The sequence below is a fragment of the Trachemys scripta genome, chromosome 8, assembly GCF_013100865.1.
Source record: "Trachemys scripta elegans isolate TJP31775 chromosome 8, CAS_Tse_1.0, whole genome shotgun sequence".
NCBI classification, from domain to species: Eukaryota; Metazoa; Chordata; order Testudines; family Emydidae; genus Trachemys; species Trachemys scripta.
Window position 1 is genome coordinate 92215888 of NC_048305.1, and position 15848 is coordinate 92231735.

Here is a 15848-nt window from a genome sequence, read left to right on the forward strand (position 1 = left end):
TCACACCCCGAGAGATGTAGCTATGCCAATATAAGTTCCTAGTGTAGACCAGCCATTAATTTAGCTTGGCTATGCAAAGCCCCAAACCATGGGCATTCCCATGGGTAGGTGAGAGGGACAAAGCCGTATTTAGGCTTGGTCTGTACTTGAAAGTTATACAGACGCTCCCCAGGTTACGCAAACCCGACTTATGGAAATCCGGATTTATGGAAAAAGTTCTGTAAGCTTTTTTTTTTTTTTCCCATAATTGTCGGAGATAGGTTCCCGACTTACGCAAAATTCGACTTACGCAAGGCGTTCCGGAATGGAACACTTGCGTAAGGCGGGGAGCTTCTGTATCAACATAGCTGTGCTGGTCAGGAGTGGGGGGAACCACACCCCCGACTGGCATAGCTATGCTGACATAATCCCCAGTGTAGACGCAGCAGTGTCACTGGAGGAGTGTTTCCATCAGCATAGCTAATATTGTTTTGGGCAGGTGGTGTTCCTACATGAACAGAAAAACCCCTTCTGTCAGCACAGGCTGCGTCTACACTACGAAACTATGCCAGCATAACTATTCCAGTTTAGCTATGCCAGTATTGTCTCCGTAGTATAGACATACCCATATATAGATCTCCCTTGCCCTAAAATCCTTCTCCATGGCCTAGATTTGGCCCTAAATAAATAAAGTTTGGGTGGGGGTAGTCTTGCAAGGATGTTCTGAAGAAAGTGTTCAGCTTTATGACTGGAACGATTGCCTGCTTTAGAACCAACCAGTTTGCAAGGAGCAGTGAAGTTTTGAATTAACAGTGGCTTGTGGTGCAGTCACATACAAATATAGGAAATCTGCCCACACTGATTATAATGTGCCCTCTAGCACTTTTGGAGGATTTTCAAGGTTTTTCCCGGAGTGCTGGCTGGAGTGGGGAGAGCCTCCTAGTTGCTCAACTTTATTTATTTATTTATTTATTTATTTCCATATGTGCACATAACTCAGTGTCAAACAGGACAGTGTATTGAAATGAAGTTGTTAACCCGGGCACTGAACCTCTGCATGAGGAAATTTGGTGACATGCAATAAATCATAAAATATTAAGTGGCATGAAAATTATTTTTAAATTCTATTGCACAGATTAATAGGTAGAGTAATATATTACATCGGTGCAGAATCTGAGTGATCAGCTCATGTACACCAGCCACAGAAAAACGATAGAGAATCTGGATAAAGTTCATAGCTCTGGACAGTGGAATTTCATTATAAATCGGCTGGCATATGATCAAAGCAAATACAAGAAATAATCTGATGTAATAGTCAGTACTTCACAGCAGATCACAACCACATTTCTCATAGTATCCCAAGGAGATAATCTTGATGAGAGACAACAATCCAGCAGACTTGGGCCTTGCCATGCAGTCTGCTAGCAGGACTTGGGCCTTGCCATGCAGTTGGCGACCATGTTTGAGGTTTTGGAAGAATGCTGAGACAAATCACTAGAAAATGTCTTGTAGGAAACATTCGTAAAATGTCGGGATGAATGAACAGACAGCATGACAAGGGGCTGTGAATAATTTGATCCTGAAATGTATCTAAAAAGTCAGGCAAAGAAAAGATTTAAACATCAGGAGGGCAATCCATGGTTTTTAATTCTTTACCCTCCGATATTTTGAGGACTTGGGCCCCAGTCCTAGGATCCAGCGGAACTACGCTGGGTGCAGAACTCAAGTGGGGTAGGGAGTCAAAGACAGCTTTGTGCCACTCTTTGTGTTCCTCTTGTCTGTGGTGCTGCGGGGGGCCAGCCCAGCCCATGGCACAAGTGATCTTAACATGTTTTTAATTTATAACCAAATTTCCAAAAGATTTCATGTTTAACCTGACGTGACTTTACCCTGCCTGTCTCTTTACCTGATAGAACAAATCACAAAACTGAAAAAATGGCCGTCACTAAAGGAATATAGGTGCATGTATACACACGCACGCACCCCTACCTTCCCTCAATGCAAGGGTTTTTTTGATGGTTTGTTTCCTTTTAGTTGATTAGAACCTGCTTTAAGTCAGGTAAGAAATAAACGAGTGTAAGATGTAGAAGGAGCCATTTCTAGCTGAGAGAAGTTTAGCACAGATCTTAGTAACCATATCACAAGCAGGTTCTCTTTTGATGTCCCTAGTAAAGTGACAGGCAGGGTCCAGTTTCAAGTTTTGGCTGTGGTTATGTGCAAGAGGCATGCACAGTTAGCCCAGCCAGCCAGTAGTGAAGTCTGTCTGGTCACCTGTTGTATGCAGTGTTGCTGTAGCCATGGTGGTCCCAGAATATTAGAGAGACAAGGTGGGTGGGTGAGGTTATAGCCAGTAAAAGATATTCTTTCACCCACTGTGTCTCTCTCTGGTCACTTGTTGTCAGATGTAACAAACAGTGGAGGTTTTTTTAGTGTAAAAGGACATTGGAAACGAGTTTATTTTTGGTTGTTTGTTCCTAATCATTTCACCTCCGTTTGTCCTATTCCCTCTGCTGATCATCTCCTGTGCATTGATGTTCTGGAGTTCCATTGAAATCTGAACAGTGTGTCTTGATGGACAAAGTATTGTGGTGGCACTGAAGGTGTATTTGCCCAGCATATTCAACATGTTAAGAAGCATCATAGAAGTTAAGTAGTTTGTAATTTATTGAATGGTTTAGTATTTCCCTGAGAGAATGTATAGAGGAGTGAAGAGAGCAGGAGAAGGGGAGTCAAGGCCAGGGCCGACGAGAGGGGGGTGAAGCCGGTACAAATTACCGGGGCCCGGCGGTCCAGAAGGGGGCCCAAGGCACAGCTTCCCCCCCCCCTCTCGTCAGCCCTGTTTAGCCAGTCCGCCCTTGCTGGGGGGCCTGAAAAAAAAATTTCACCGGGGCCCGAACCCGCTCTCAGCGGCCCTGGTCAGGACTCCTGGGTTCTCTAACTTGCTGTGTTAGCGTGGACAAGTCACTTAATCAGCCTGTACCTCAGTTTTCCTAGTTGTAAAAAGGAGATAATACTCTCCTTCGTTAGAGTCCTGTCGCTTAATTTATGTTGGTAAAGCACTTTGAGATCTTCAAATTAATAGTGTTAGAGAAATGTCAAGTAATTTTTTACAAGGTTCTTGTTTTGTGCTGTTTTGTTTGTAAGAGGAAATAAAAGGGAATAAAAACAGTGCATTCGGTTTTTGTCAGCAGTATTTGGTGTGTATCTACTAAACAAGTGTAATGCTTTACACTTTACAAGTGTAATGCTACCTAAAGATGCCTCAGTTTGATCTGCACAATTAAGAGTGATGATATAGAAATCATTACAAAGTTAACAGAAATATTCACTATCCCTAGGTACGCTACAAACTCATAGCATTATGAGGTATTGATAATAAAATTTGAAAATTGTGGTCTCCTGACCTGTTTTCATGACAGCAGCCGCTAGTCACTTATTTCCTAGACCAGTGGAGTCCATATACACACCAAAAGTTTATGCATTTAAGCAAAGCGCTGCACGTGCATATCTTTAAGTATGTTTAGTAGTTCCATTGATTTTAATGGAACTAGTCACATGTCAAAGGTTATGCATGTGCTTATGTGCTATGTTGCATCAGGGCTTTAGATTCCAGGTACATTGTGATGAACGTGGCTAATCCATTGAATAACAATGACTTTGGCTGTGGCTTTTGACATTGACCGTAGCCTTGCTCACAAACTTGGCTACAAGATGATAACCACAAATATTGTGGCTTAATGGAACCAAGAGTGAAGCAATTACATTACTTGCAGGCCACATTTCTTTATAAACAGATCTTGAAGCAATAGCACAGAGTATGTATTAGCTCAAATCACTTCTGGCCTATTGTTAAAATGAACCCATTTAATCTTTCTTCTTTAGCCTTTATTAGATTATGCTATATATTAACGCCACGAGTAAAATTATAATAATGCTGTGATAGAGTAGTCATATTTGTAAAAAAAAAAAAAAAAAAAATAATGGAGATGTCCCATCTCCTAGAACTGGAAGGGACCTTGAAAGGTCATCAAGTCCAGCCCCCTGCCTTCACTAGCAGGACCAAGTTCTGATTTTGCCCCAGATTCCCAAGTGGCCCCCTCAAGGATTGAACTCACAACCCTGGGTTTAGCAGGCCAATGCTCAAACCACTGAGCTATCCCTCCCCCCCTGTAGTGAGATAATAATGATTACCATATTTAACTGTGATATAGAATGCATAGTGCTTTATACCAGAGCATTAGATTCAGTGAGATTGATTGATTGCTGTACCACATAGTATCAGGGTTTTTAAGGGGTGTGTCCATGAGATTACAGCCTATAACAAGTTACTTTAGACCAAAACTACTATTGGAAGGATATCTTTCTCTACTAAATTCTAAGCATTTTCAGATTAATTTCTATAGAAACACATTAAATGTGTATGGTGCCCTATTGATTTCAGTCCTATTAAAAACTATATCCTGCATTATTACTTTACTCATATGAGTATCTCCATAGTGTTCAAAGGAGCTAGTCACATGAGTAAAGTTAAGTATATGCTTAAGTATTTTCAGGATCGAGGCCTGAGTTTGTACTTGTGTCTGTGCCGAAATTTCTTTGGGCCCTTACAGTTTAACTTGTAATGTTTTGTGGAGTTTTATTTTAAATGATTGATCTGGATAGATCCCTTATTATAGGAATTAAAGATGGAAAATACCTATTGGCCCAGCCTGTTCCTCCCTTCCAGTGTTTAAAAAGAAAGATAAATATGCATGTTAAAGGTATAGGTATTTTCTGCATGGAAAAATCCATGACAGTCATATAGTCAAAAGACTAAAAGTCATTGAACCCTTAACTTGGTGATTGCAATTCAGATAAAGTTTTCAGTTAAGCATGGCACCACTTCGTAACAGGGGAAGACAGCTAGTTGTCATTGTCCCATACTGCTATTGTTCTGTAAGTTACAAAATAGTAGAACTGGTTGAAAAATTAAAAAACACATTGGCAAATGTTTGAAGTTGCTTTCGTTTTCAGAGTTTAAAACAAAGCCACTTTCCATTTTTCAAATATTTTTCATAATTTTTCCCCAGTAACTTTTCCAGTGTTTTCATTTTTCCCAAGGAGAAGAGAAGCTGCCCTGGAGTTTGTTCTCAGTAAGACTTAGGAGATGGTTCAAGAAGTAGCTAGAATTGAGCCACAGTGTAGCACAGTATAAGTAAGTCCAGTGCTCTTGGCGGGAAGAAGTGGTGTAAATGATTAAAGTCAAAAATAAAAAAATGATGGGTGGGATTTTCCAAAGCACTCGTCATTGGCCCATTCTGTCCCCACCGAAATCAATGAGAGTTTTACCATTTATTTCAACAGCAGTGGACTTCTGAAAGTCCCACCCTCAATATACCACAACAAAGCCACCAAAGAGATTCGCACAAGCCAGGTCCAGGGGGGAAAAAACTAGCCTGATTAAATGATAAGTTTCAAGGGGTTATTCCGAGCCTGTAGGAGAAAATTGTCTCTGAGAGCTGAGACCTCACACTGTTGGGGAAAAAAAATGTATTTAACAAACATGGTTCTGAAGGGCATTCATGTCCTGCTACCTGGCTGACCCGCATTAAGTGAGCTTTTAAGGATTTTTATAGTATGAATAAAACAAAGAAAAATGTCTTTGGATTTTACAGAAAAGGGAAATTTTAACAACGGTGAGAAATTCCCTCCAAGAGTTCAGGATCACCTCTTTATAAATGTATTAAAAATTAAGGATTTGAGAAAATGGCTGCAATCACATTACATAAATATTTAGAGAACTGCCTGGTGCTTTCATTTCCTGGGCTGAGAAAGACTTTGCCGTTTAACAGTTCATTTTATGAAGGTAAAAGTTCATTTGAGCTCCTTTACAAGTAATATAAGCTTTGCATACATTTTGCATAGCATTGCAGATGTCCTGCAATAAAAGCCCTAGACACCAGTCTTCGGATTTAGAGCCTTTGGCTGCAACATTTATTGATTAAAAACCTGTGAATGAAACCACAAGGTATTGACTGTTATTTGGCAGCCGAAGTCCCTGTGGGGTCCTTTCTTAATCACCATAGACCGAGCATGTCTACTGCCACCTCAGCCCCATCCCAGTGGCAAATCCTCCCTCTGTTCTCTAGCCCTGTCCTCTGCACAAATATCTGGCCACACTAGTGTCCCACTCAGTCTTGTCTCTCTATTTTCCTCCTCTGAAACCATGCTAAGACTGTAGACTTCTGACCTTCAGGGACCCTGCCAACAAAGTTGTGCCAAATAATTAACCCTTAACAGCCCAGTAACTTGACACAAAGCCCACATAGCTAGGCAGTCTTTGCCAATCTTTGACTTCACGTTCTCTCAGCATGTTCAGCGGACGGTGATAACATCGTCGGCATTCCAGCCAGTCTATAAAGTGCCCAGCACGTTGTGCAAAACAAGTGATGAAATGAGCCTTTATGATAAAGTGACTCTAATGAAGGAGGAAAGACTTGTTTCATGGGGCTTGATGGCTTAGCAGAGAGGAAAAATAATTAGAACTTAACAGGAGAAAGGGGAAATGAAGATGAAACTGGGGTCTAGCACCTACTGTACAAGATCTGTATAAGTGAAGTGATGCCAGGGCCATGTGAGTGAGCTGAGAACCAGGTCATGCTGATTCAGGATCATATTCTGATTGAATAGCTGGGTATTTTTTATCCTGTGATGAACTGTATTTAAGTCCCCGACAAAGCACACTTATGACACCGCTGGCTGTATCATCTAATCATCAGGGGCAAATTTTCAAAGGCACAAACAGGAGTTAGGCGCCTAATGCCCATGGACTATTAATGGAAATTATACACCTTACTGCCTTTGAAAATTTACCCTCAATATACATGATGATTGTCCTAACAGCCTTTATTTAAATGAGAGATGATCAAAAGAAGTGGGGGAGGAAGCAACTAATAGTCTTCCCCCCGTATTTTTTGGTTGTGAATTTATCCAAAGCTGATGAGCCAGATCTTAGCTGCAGTGTGACAGCCACTCTAAAGTCATCTTGTGGATTACCTCCCTGCTTAGGGATTCCTTGGGTGGAACAGAGCAGCTGTGATAGCTTCTACCCTACCACCTCCGAGCCCCTCGGAGTAGAATGGATGTTTGGATCTAGGTTTTTGGCTTGGCCCATCTCTACTATTCTACATAACTCAGCCCTAACACTGCCTTTAATACAGGGATCTTGTAGCATGGCTTCCCAAATACATTAAATCCCTGTCTTAAGCACTAATAATACTTAATGAAAGTTTTGTGAGCAAAGTGCATTTTAAAGCAAATTTTAATTTCTATTTTTAAAAAGAACATCGCGGAGCAATTGTATTCATGCCCGAACGAGGACATTTAGTGGAGCCACAAAAAAAACATGAGCCACCCTCTGAAAGAACAAGAGAACGTTGATTAGGCATGGTGAACAATGGGGATGAAATTCAAAAGCTTCATTCAGCATGAAGGACTTCATCTGAAGAGAGGAAATTTGCCGTGTGAGAAGTAGGCACATTTCACAGTAATTTGAGTTCACCATGCAGCCCCATATTGCATTCTGGTGCTGTAGAGTTGAGCTGCTTTGTACAGGAGCCGACTTCCAGTGGGTAGCCCCCTAAAAGCAGCTTTCTCTTCTCAGAGTCCTGCAGAAGATCTCAAACCCAGTATTATTCCCCACTATACATGCACGGAATTCTTACTGAAATTACTGGGAGCTCTGGACACATAAAGAGAGCAAGATATTTGTGATGACAATCTAAGAGGAGCCTTTTTGTTTTCAGTCTGTCACTTATGCTCTGAGGCCGCTGCTTATTACACTGATGAATTATCTCACTGTTCCTTTGTGCTCCCCACGTCTGTTTCTTGTGTCCACCTGTTGTCTCTTGTCTTAGTAACATAGACTGGGAGCTCTTTGGGGCAAGAACCATCTTTTTGTTACCTGTGCATTAGAAGGCTTTGAGCTAGTCCCACTTCACAGAGGACTTGTTCATGTAGACAAGCCCTAATTGTCTCTTGGCAATGTACAAGAGCCTTAAATGGGTGTAAATTATATACATCTCCAATGTAAGGACTCTGTGCTGCGAGAGTGGTGTAAAGGGCCATAGTGTGACTGAGAATAGTGACTTTAAAGTGCTTGGTCTCCTCTGATCTGTGCTTTCCAGGGACCAGTGGGCCAGTGTGGTCTTGCTTGTGAAGGGGGTGGATATTCCAGCTTCCTCTGGATCCCTGGGCTGGGGCAAACCATTCCCCTGCAATAGAAGTGTGAATAGGCAACGCTGAGTGTTTGAAACTCCTGGGACTTGATTCTTCTTTGCCCTACACCTTGTGTAGTCATTTATACCTGTGCAAAGGGAGTGCAAAAACTACCACCAAATCAGAATAGTAATGCGCTACATCTGTCTTACACGTGCTTTGCACTGGTGTAGATCACTGCACAAGGAGCAAGACGATGAGGAATCAATCACCTGGAGGTTCCTCTCTCCCCTGCAGGAGGAATTGCTACATAAGAGAGAATGGAGCTTGTGGTTCACAATACTGTTGGTGATGCATGAGTCAGAATAAAATCCAGCTCACTTGTATGGGTTTTGCAGTTCTAAGAGGAGTAAAAAATAGTAAAACCTTATTTCAGTCACCAGAGTAAGCAGGTACAACTGATAGAAGGTGCAGATCTGCTGAGTAAGTAGGTGCCATTTTTATATAGTCACTTTTCAGAGGAGAACTGCACTTTGACACCATCCTGATATCTTCTCCTTCATCCCCTCACAAGTGTCAGCAAGGCAGGTGCTTCATGGGAGACGGGTGGGTGGGTGTGTTGGGACAATTTAAAACTTTCCACATGCTTCCTTATTGATGCTCTTGCTTTCCAGTGGAATTGTTGACGTAGTAAACTCATTGAACAGAACTCTTTTTAAAATGGCAAGAAAGCTTTAGAATGGCAATGGCATAGAATTACTGTGTCGGAGCCTGTCACTTAGCTGGGAGAATTGAGGTTTGACGTTTGGAGCATGAGTTATAACCAAATCACCGTTGAGGGTGGAGTGTGTGTTGGGGGGGTAATAAGGAAAAAATGCCAAGACCTTCATATGTTCCATTGAATTTCTACTTGTTTTTGTAGATTATAGTGTCAATAGTTGTGTGTGCTACCCAGAGTTTTCATGTTGAGGTAAATGCTAATGCTTCTGTTTTTTGCAGAAATCTTCTGTATGTCTACCCTCAGAGCCTTAACTTTGCCAACCGGCAGGGCTCTGCCAGGAATATCACTGTGAAAGTCCAGTTTATGTACGGAGAGGATCCAAGCAATGCCATGCCAGTAAGGAATATGCTTTGCTTTCAGTTCCTGTAACTGCTGGGTGCTGCCAATGTAAAGTGTTACCATCTGCACTGCCAGAACGGTGGTGCAGTAACTAACAATGCTCTGAAAAGATCTTTCAGGATGACTGTTTCTGTTGGAATTAAAATAAGAGCATTTCAGAACACAGCACACATTTAAATGCAGTTTGTCAAGCAGCTGAGTTGCAACTGATGTTCCAGAGCCAGACTCAGGAAGTCTGTAGTGGCCGCCCGTTAGGCTGGTAATGTAATATTTTTGCTTCAGTGGCAAAAAAAATTTAATCTTACGTTCTACTCTTATTCAGGCCCGGATTCTCAGCCAACAGAGCTCGCTGAATTACACCTGCTGAGGATCTGTCTGTGGGTTCCTTCTCCCTTTCCCACGTTCACACTCCCATTCTTTTGTTCTCTCTGTTCCCCTTGCTTCCTTCCTCCTGGTGTTGCCCAGCTGAGAATGAGAGCTAGCTGTACCACATGGCCTCATCGGCCAAGTCTTCGGCTGGCCCCACTCCACCCAATTTTTGTAACTGGGTTTATGAAATAATTTTTCAAATGATCGAAAGATGTTGTATAGCAATGAAGAGCCAAATCCTCAGCTGGTGTAAATCACTACCGCTCCATTGACTTCAGTTTACAGCAGCTGAGGGTCTGGCCCTAAGCCTCAAACAATGTAGAACTCTGGCGCAAATTCTAATGCTTCTTCTGTTGTGTTTCTGCAGGTTATCTTTGGTAAATCTAGCTGTCCTGAATTTTCAAAAGAAGCATACACAGCGGTAGTATATCATAACAGGTAAAATACAAAAGCTGCTTTTAAAAAACAATTGGGCTTTATTCACCACAATGCTACTCCACTCAAGTCAGAGGAGTTTTACTGGTGTGAATGTGGAGCAATGCAATGTGAATCTGACTCATTGTTTATTTAACACTGACAATACACTCAGTGCTTATCATATATAAAAAAATAAAGACAGCACCTAATACTCCAGTTGTACTTTTATAGAGACTGAGGGCCAGAGTCTGCTCTCCTAGGGGTATAAATTAGGAGTATTCTGGGTAAAACTGATGTGAGAGGTGAATCGAATCCTAAAAGGTTCCTTCTTGCAAGACACTGAGCACACCAGCCTGATCCAGTGAAACACTTGAGCACAAGCGTAAAGTTAGGCATATCAGTCAATGGGGACTATTTATGTGCTGAAGTTAAGCACATGCTCAGAGTACTTGGTAGCTTGCAGTTTTTGAGCCCAAAGTTCTGACTCAGACACACTTACTCAAACTAATTGTCCTTACTCATGAAAATAGTCCCAGTAGAGCCAGTGGCACTACCTGAGGCAAGGAGTACTCACCTGAGTAAGGATTGCACAAGTTGGCCCCAGTTTTGCATTTGTTCACAACCTCTTGCATTTACAGAAATGCACTGAAGGACAAGGCTCTTACTTCAGTGGGACTGGTGTTGGACTCTGATTGCAATGTATAAAGTTAGTGAAAATTGTATTCCGTATGGCTCTAACTTAAAATAAGCAGACAATTGGTAGTTTGATACAAAAATCAAGCATGACATCCTGGCCTCATTGAAGTCAGTGGATGCTTTACAAGGATTTCATGCCAGATCTATGTGCTTGCTTTTTGCTGAAAATAGAATGAACATCTCATTTGAAAATTGACCTAATCTATAATTATTAGCATTCACTCAAAAACAATTAAATAACAGATCAATCTGTGGAACTCCTTGCCTGAGGAGGTTGTGAAGGCTAGGACTATAACAGGGTTTAAAAGAGAACTAGATAAATTCATGGAGGTTAGGTCCATTAATGGCTATTAGTCAGGATGGGTAAGGAGTGGTGTCCCTAGCCTCTGTTTGTCAGAGGGTGGAGATGGATGGCAGGAGAAGTCTATGTAGTACTCCAGTTGTCTATATTTTTAGAAAGGAAATTCATTTATTCATTTCCTTTTTAGAATAAAGCATTATTTTTATTAGTAGACAGGAAAAATGCTTTGTTGAACGCAAAGATATTTATGAAAATGAACAAAAACGCTGATAAATTATAGATCTGCTTCCAGCTTGAGCTGGCATGAGGTCCATGAATGTATCGTTTAAATTGTGGACCATTCCTGAAATAGTGCTGTTGGTCCAAAGGACCTGTGAACATTTTAATGTTTAATATTAGTCAATCAAAAATTGGGAGTATTTTTATGAAGATTTTCCAACAGGCACTATTTAATATCTCTCATACAACAGGGGCTAACAATATATGCTATATATACTTGTACAGCCTAGAGTTATGGCCTTCCAGAAATGTGTAGACTTCATTTCCATTTCTTATGGTTCACAAGACATAGGACATGTTAAAAATCACATCATTCTGATTACCCTTGTACCTCTTCCCCATTTCAATTCTGACCTTCTTTCCAAAGCCTCAGTCTCTAGAATGCTTAGAGCTATAACAAATGCTGTTAAAACCTAAGATTTTCAAAGGAGCCTATGGTGCCCAAATTCCAGTGAAATTCACTAGGACAATGGTTTTTAACCTTTTTTCATTTGAAGACTCCTAAAAATTTTGAAGTGGTGGTGCTGACCCCTTTGGAAATTTTAGACATAGTCTGCAGACCCCCAGAGGTTTGCGGATCCCAGGTTGAAAACAACGGCACGAGGAGGTGAGCACCTCACTGCCTTAGGGTCTGGATTCACTGCAGGATTAACTCTGGTGATTGGCACCCAGGTTAGTCTATTCCCGAGTGTAAGCAGCCACACTGCAAAGCCAGACTCAAATTATTATGTTCTCACTGGTGCTGCACTCCGCCATGTGCGTTGCTAAGATTTCTGAGGGCACATCCTATGGTTCTTTGTAGTGCCATAAACTGAGCTGTTCTATGTGAATTGTGGGGAACTCGTCTGTCCTCTGGGCACATGGGGGAATTGTGGGAAGGCACTGATAGACTATCAGCACTCGAGTTATTTAGCCTGCATCTGCACTGCAGCATGAGTGGGTTACTAACCTGAGTGAAAGCAGCATTCAGGCTTTAACCTGTCGCTCCAGCCTGGCCAACTAGCCCAGGCTTAAAGCACCATCCAGATCAGGTGAGGGGGCTCTGTGTGTAAATGGGAGTGAGGTTAGCAGCAATACCTGAGTATTGTCTATATTTTTAGAAAGGAAATTCATTTATTCATTTCCTTTTTAGAATAAAGCATTATTTTTATTAGTAGACAGGAAAAATGCTTTGTTGAACGCAAAGATATTTATGAAAATGAACAAAAACGCTGATAAATTATAGATCTGCTTCCAGCTTGAGCTGGCATGAGGTCCATGAATGTATCGTTTAAATTGTGGACCATTCCTGAAATAGTGCTGTTGGTCCAAAGGACCTGTGAACATTTTACAATAGTAAAAGTAAGATCCCAAGTTAACTCTGAGTAAGATCCCAAGTTAACTCTGCAGGAAAGACATCCCCTTAAAAATCCCAGCCAGAATCAGAAACCTGGAAAACTCAGCTTTCAAATGGCATAAAACATTAAGCTCCGTCCAGCAAATCCCTTAAACACAGAGTGAACTTTAATGGTGGGAGTAGCACAAGGCTCATGTGCTTCAAGTGAAGCACCCATTTCCGTGCTTTGTGAACTGTCCTTAATTGGCTCACTAGCCTCTAGAGCGCCTCTTGAACTTGGAAACAGGAACTGCAGATGACAACCGCAGCAGCATGGGAATCTAGCATTCACTCAGACTTCGATGGGAGGAGAAGTGCAGCGTGATAAAATATTAGATTAAAAAATGAAGTCTGGAAGCTAATCAGATTTGATTTACTGTTCAATGAAATAGCAAAAATACTTTCTCTAATTGTTCAAGAAGATGACACCCATGTTTAAGGCCCAATGTATTCTGACAACTTTTGGCAGACCAGTACAAATATTGTCTGAGCTAATATATCCTTCCAAACACCGATCAGAAAGTAAAACTTGTAATCCTCTGAGGTACTCCATTTATTTCCTTCTTTGCACAAAGGGTTCAATCTAAGCCAGTCTAAAAAGGATTTTGGAAAAAATAAAGGCGAAGCCACCAGGCCAAGCGTGGTTTATCTGAATGCCAGTAATAATCCTAATTACAGAATTTGAATTGGTAACTGAGTTGATGGTTTTGTTTCTAAACAGATCGCCTGATTTTCATGAAGAAATCAAAATTAAACTCCCTGCCACTTTAACTGATCATCACCACCTGCTTTTTACTTTCTATCATGTCAGTTGCCAACAAAAACAAAACACTCCTCTTGAGACGCCGGTTGGATACACTGTAAGCATCTTTATTTCTTTCAACAAAATCAAATTTTGATCCAAAGCAGGATATATTATTAATGTATTTGTTTTTATTTTACTCAGCATTGTCACATCATAGAATATCAGGGTTGGAAGGGACCTCAGGAGGTCATCTAGGCCAACCCTCTGCTTAAAGCAGGACCAATCCCCAACTAAATCCCCAAATGGTCCCCTCAAGGATTGAATTTACAACTCTGGGTTTAGCAGGCCAATGCTCAAACCACTGAGCTATCCCTCCCCCCGTTATGTAGATGACATAATTTGAATAGTGCTTCAACTTTTAAAAGTCTAGCATGGCCACTAATCACACATTAGCCATGTTTCCATCCAGAAAATGTTTGCTGTGAAATTCAGCCCTGTAGGACTCAATATATTGTGTTGTTTTTTCCCCCCCTCTCTTAAAGTGGATACCAATGCTTCAAAATGGACGTTTGAAGACTGGTCAGTTCTGCCTACCTGTTTCATTGGAAAAACCACCACAGGCTTATTCTGTGCTTTCTCCAGAGGTCAGTTATTGCTCATGCTGAAATCCCTCAGAAGAAGATATAAGGAAAAAGCTATAGAAAAATTTGAAATTCTTAGGCTATTTCTTGAAAACTGCTAACTCTAAAAAGTGCTGTGTGTATCATCTGACAGTAAAATTGAGTTAGTATTTTAATTAGAAGAACCTTATCTTTCTCTTTTCCTACAGGTAATGCCTGAGGTGTCTTATATGAGTTAATGATTTTATTAACTTCCTATAGGTGCCCCTTCCTGGAATGAAGTGGGTAGATAATCACAAAGGAGTTTTCAATGTAGAAGTTGTTGCCGTATCATCCATCCACACACAGGTAACTATTAATAGCAGACTTAGTCACACATGTAGCTTGATAGTCATTTGACAATGGCAACATTGAATCTCCCACTTGTAAGAAATGTGTAATAAACTCACATCAATTTAAATGAAAGTTTAAAGTAACAAGGGATGTAAAGTTCTGAGAGGACTGAAAACAGAACCATTGCCCCAGTTCTGCTGACAGTGCATCCTGATAATTGCCATTGAGGTCAGTAGGAGTTTTGGGTGCACACCTAATGACAGAATGGCCTGCAACACTTTCAGCTCCTCGGCCTGTGGCCTATATCCTTGTAATTTTAGATACATGTACTACTCAGATCTCAGACTTTCATTTTTTTCCTGTTTATCTTTCTTTTCCTTTCCTAATTGTGTCCTCTTCCAGTTGTACTTGAACTACAACGTGAAACTGCACTCCTTTTGACTAATAAATACTTCACATATTTTATTTTGAAGTCCCAGGTTTCTTTTTGGATGTTTTTACATATTGTGTTATTTTATTTGTGATGTGGTTGGAGGTGGGGGTTTGCATGTGTTTTGTTGATAAATCCTCAATGAATGGGATACTTAAGATAGATCCATTTAGACTTTGAAAGTAACACATTTATAAATATCACTTTATTTGTGTGTAGGACCCTTACCTTGACAAATTCTTTGCACTTGTTCATGCTCTGGACGAGCACATGTTTCCTGTGCGAATAGGAGACATGAGAATTATGGAGAACAATTTGGAAAATGAATTGAAGAGCAGCATTTCAGCTTTAAATTCATCTCAGCTGGAGCCGGTAGTGCGATTTCTTCATCTCCTGCTTGACAAGCTGATTCTTCTGGTTGTGAGACCTCCTGTCATTGCAGGCCAAATAGGTATTTTCTTGAAGTTTTATACAAACACAGTTGATAAACTGACGCTTTCAACTTTATTATATTTACGTAGAAATTAAAACAGTCCCATATTCATGCCAACATTTTAGGAATGCAAATATACAATGTATCCTCAAAATAAAACATGCTGGCATCTGGATCTGTAATGATACATACTAGAAATATCTAATGCCAAGATTTTTCCAAAGTGACTTATGAGTAGGGTGACCTGACATCCTGAAGTTAGGGGTTTTGTCTTATATACACAACTCTATCCCCCTTCCCCACTCCCTGAAAAAAAAGTGTTTCGATTTTGCAACTTGCTATCTGGTCACCCTTATTATGAGTTATGTTGCCCAATTTAAGATGCTTAAAGAGACCTGATTTTCAGAGGATGGGTGCTCAGCACTTTCTGAAAACCTGGACCTATTAAGGTGTCACCAAGCTGAGCACCTAGAGTTTGAGACCCCCAACGTCCTTAGTCACCTTGAAAAATCTTGGCCTAGATAACATTAGATTTAGATGCTGTTTGTTCATAAG

The 15848-nt window shown here is 40.8% G+C and overlaps 1 protein-coding gene across 9 annotated transcripts in view; it reads left to right on the forward strand.

Annotated features, from left to right (window-relative positions):
- DOCK7 (dedicator of cytokinesis 7) overlaps nt 1–15848 on the forward strand; it is a 155845-nt gene that overhangs the window by 79246 nt on the left and 60751 nt on the right. For all 9 annotated transcript variants that reach the window (XR_004646968.1, XM_034780462.1, XM_034780463.1 and 6 more), the window contains 6 exons: nt 9175–9292; nt 10032–10102; nt 13454–13592; nt 14020–14121; nt 14359–14445; nt 15080–15311. Coding sequence is in view for 8 of the 9 variants with exons in the window: in XM_034780462.1 (XP_034636353.1) it covers nt 9175–9292; nt 10032–10102; nt 13454–13592; nt 14020–14121; nt 14359–14445; nt 15080–15311 (749 nt within the window). In the remaining variant the exon portion in view is untranslated. The remainder of the gene's footprint in view (nt 1–9174; nt 9293–10031; nt 10103–13453; nt 13593–14019; nt 14122–14358; nt 14446–15079; nt 15312–15848) is intronic.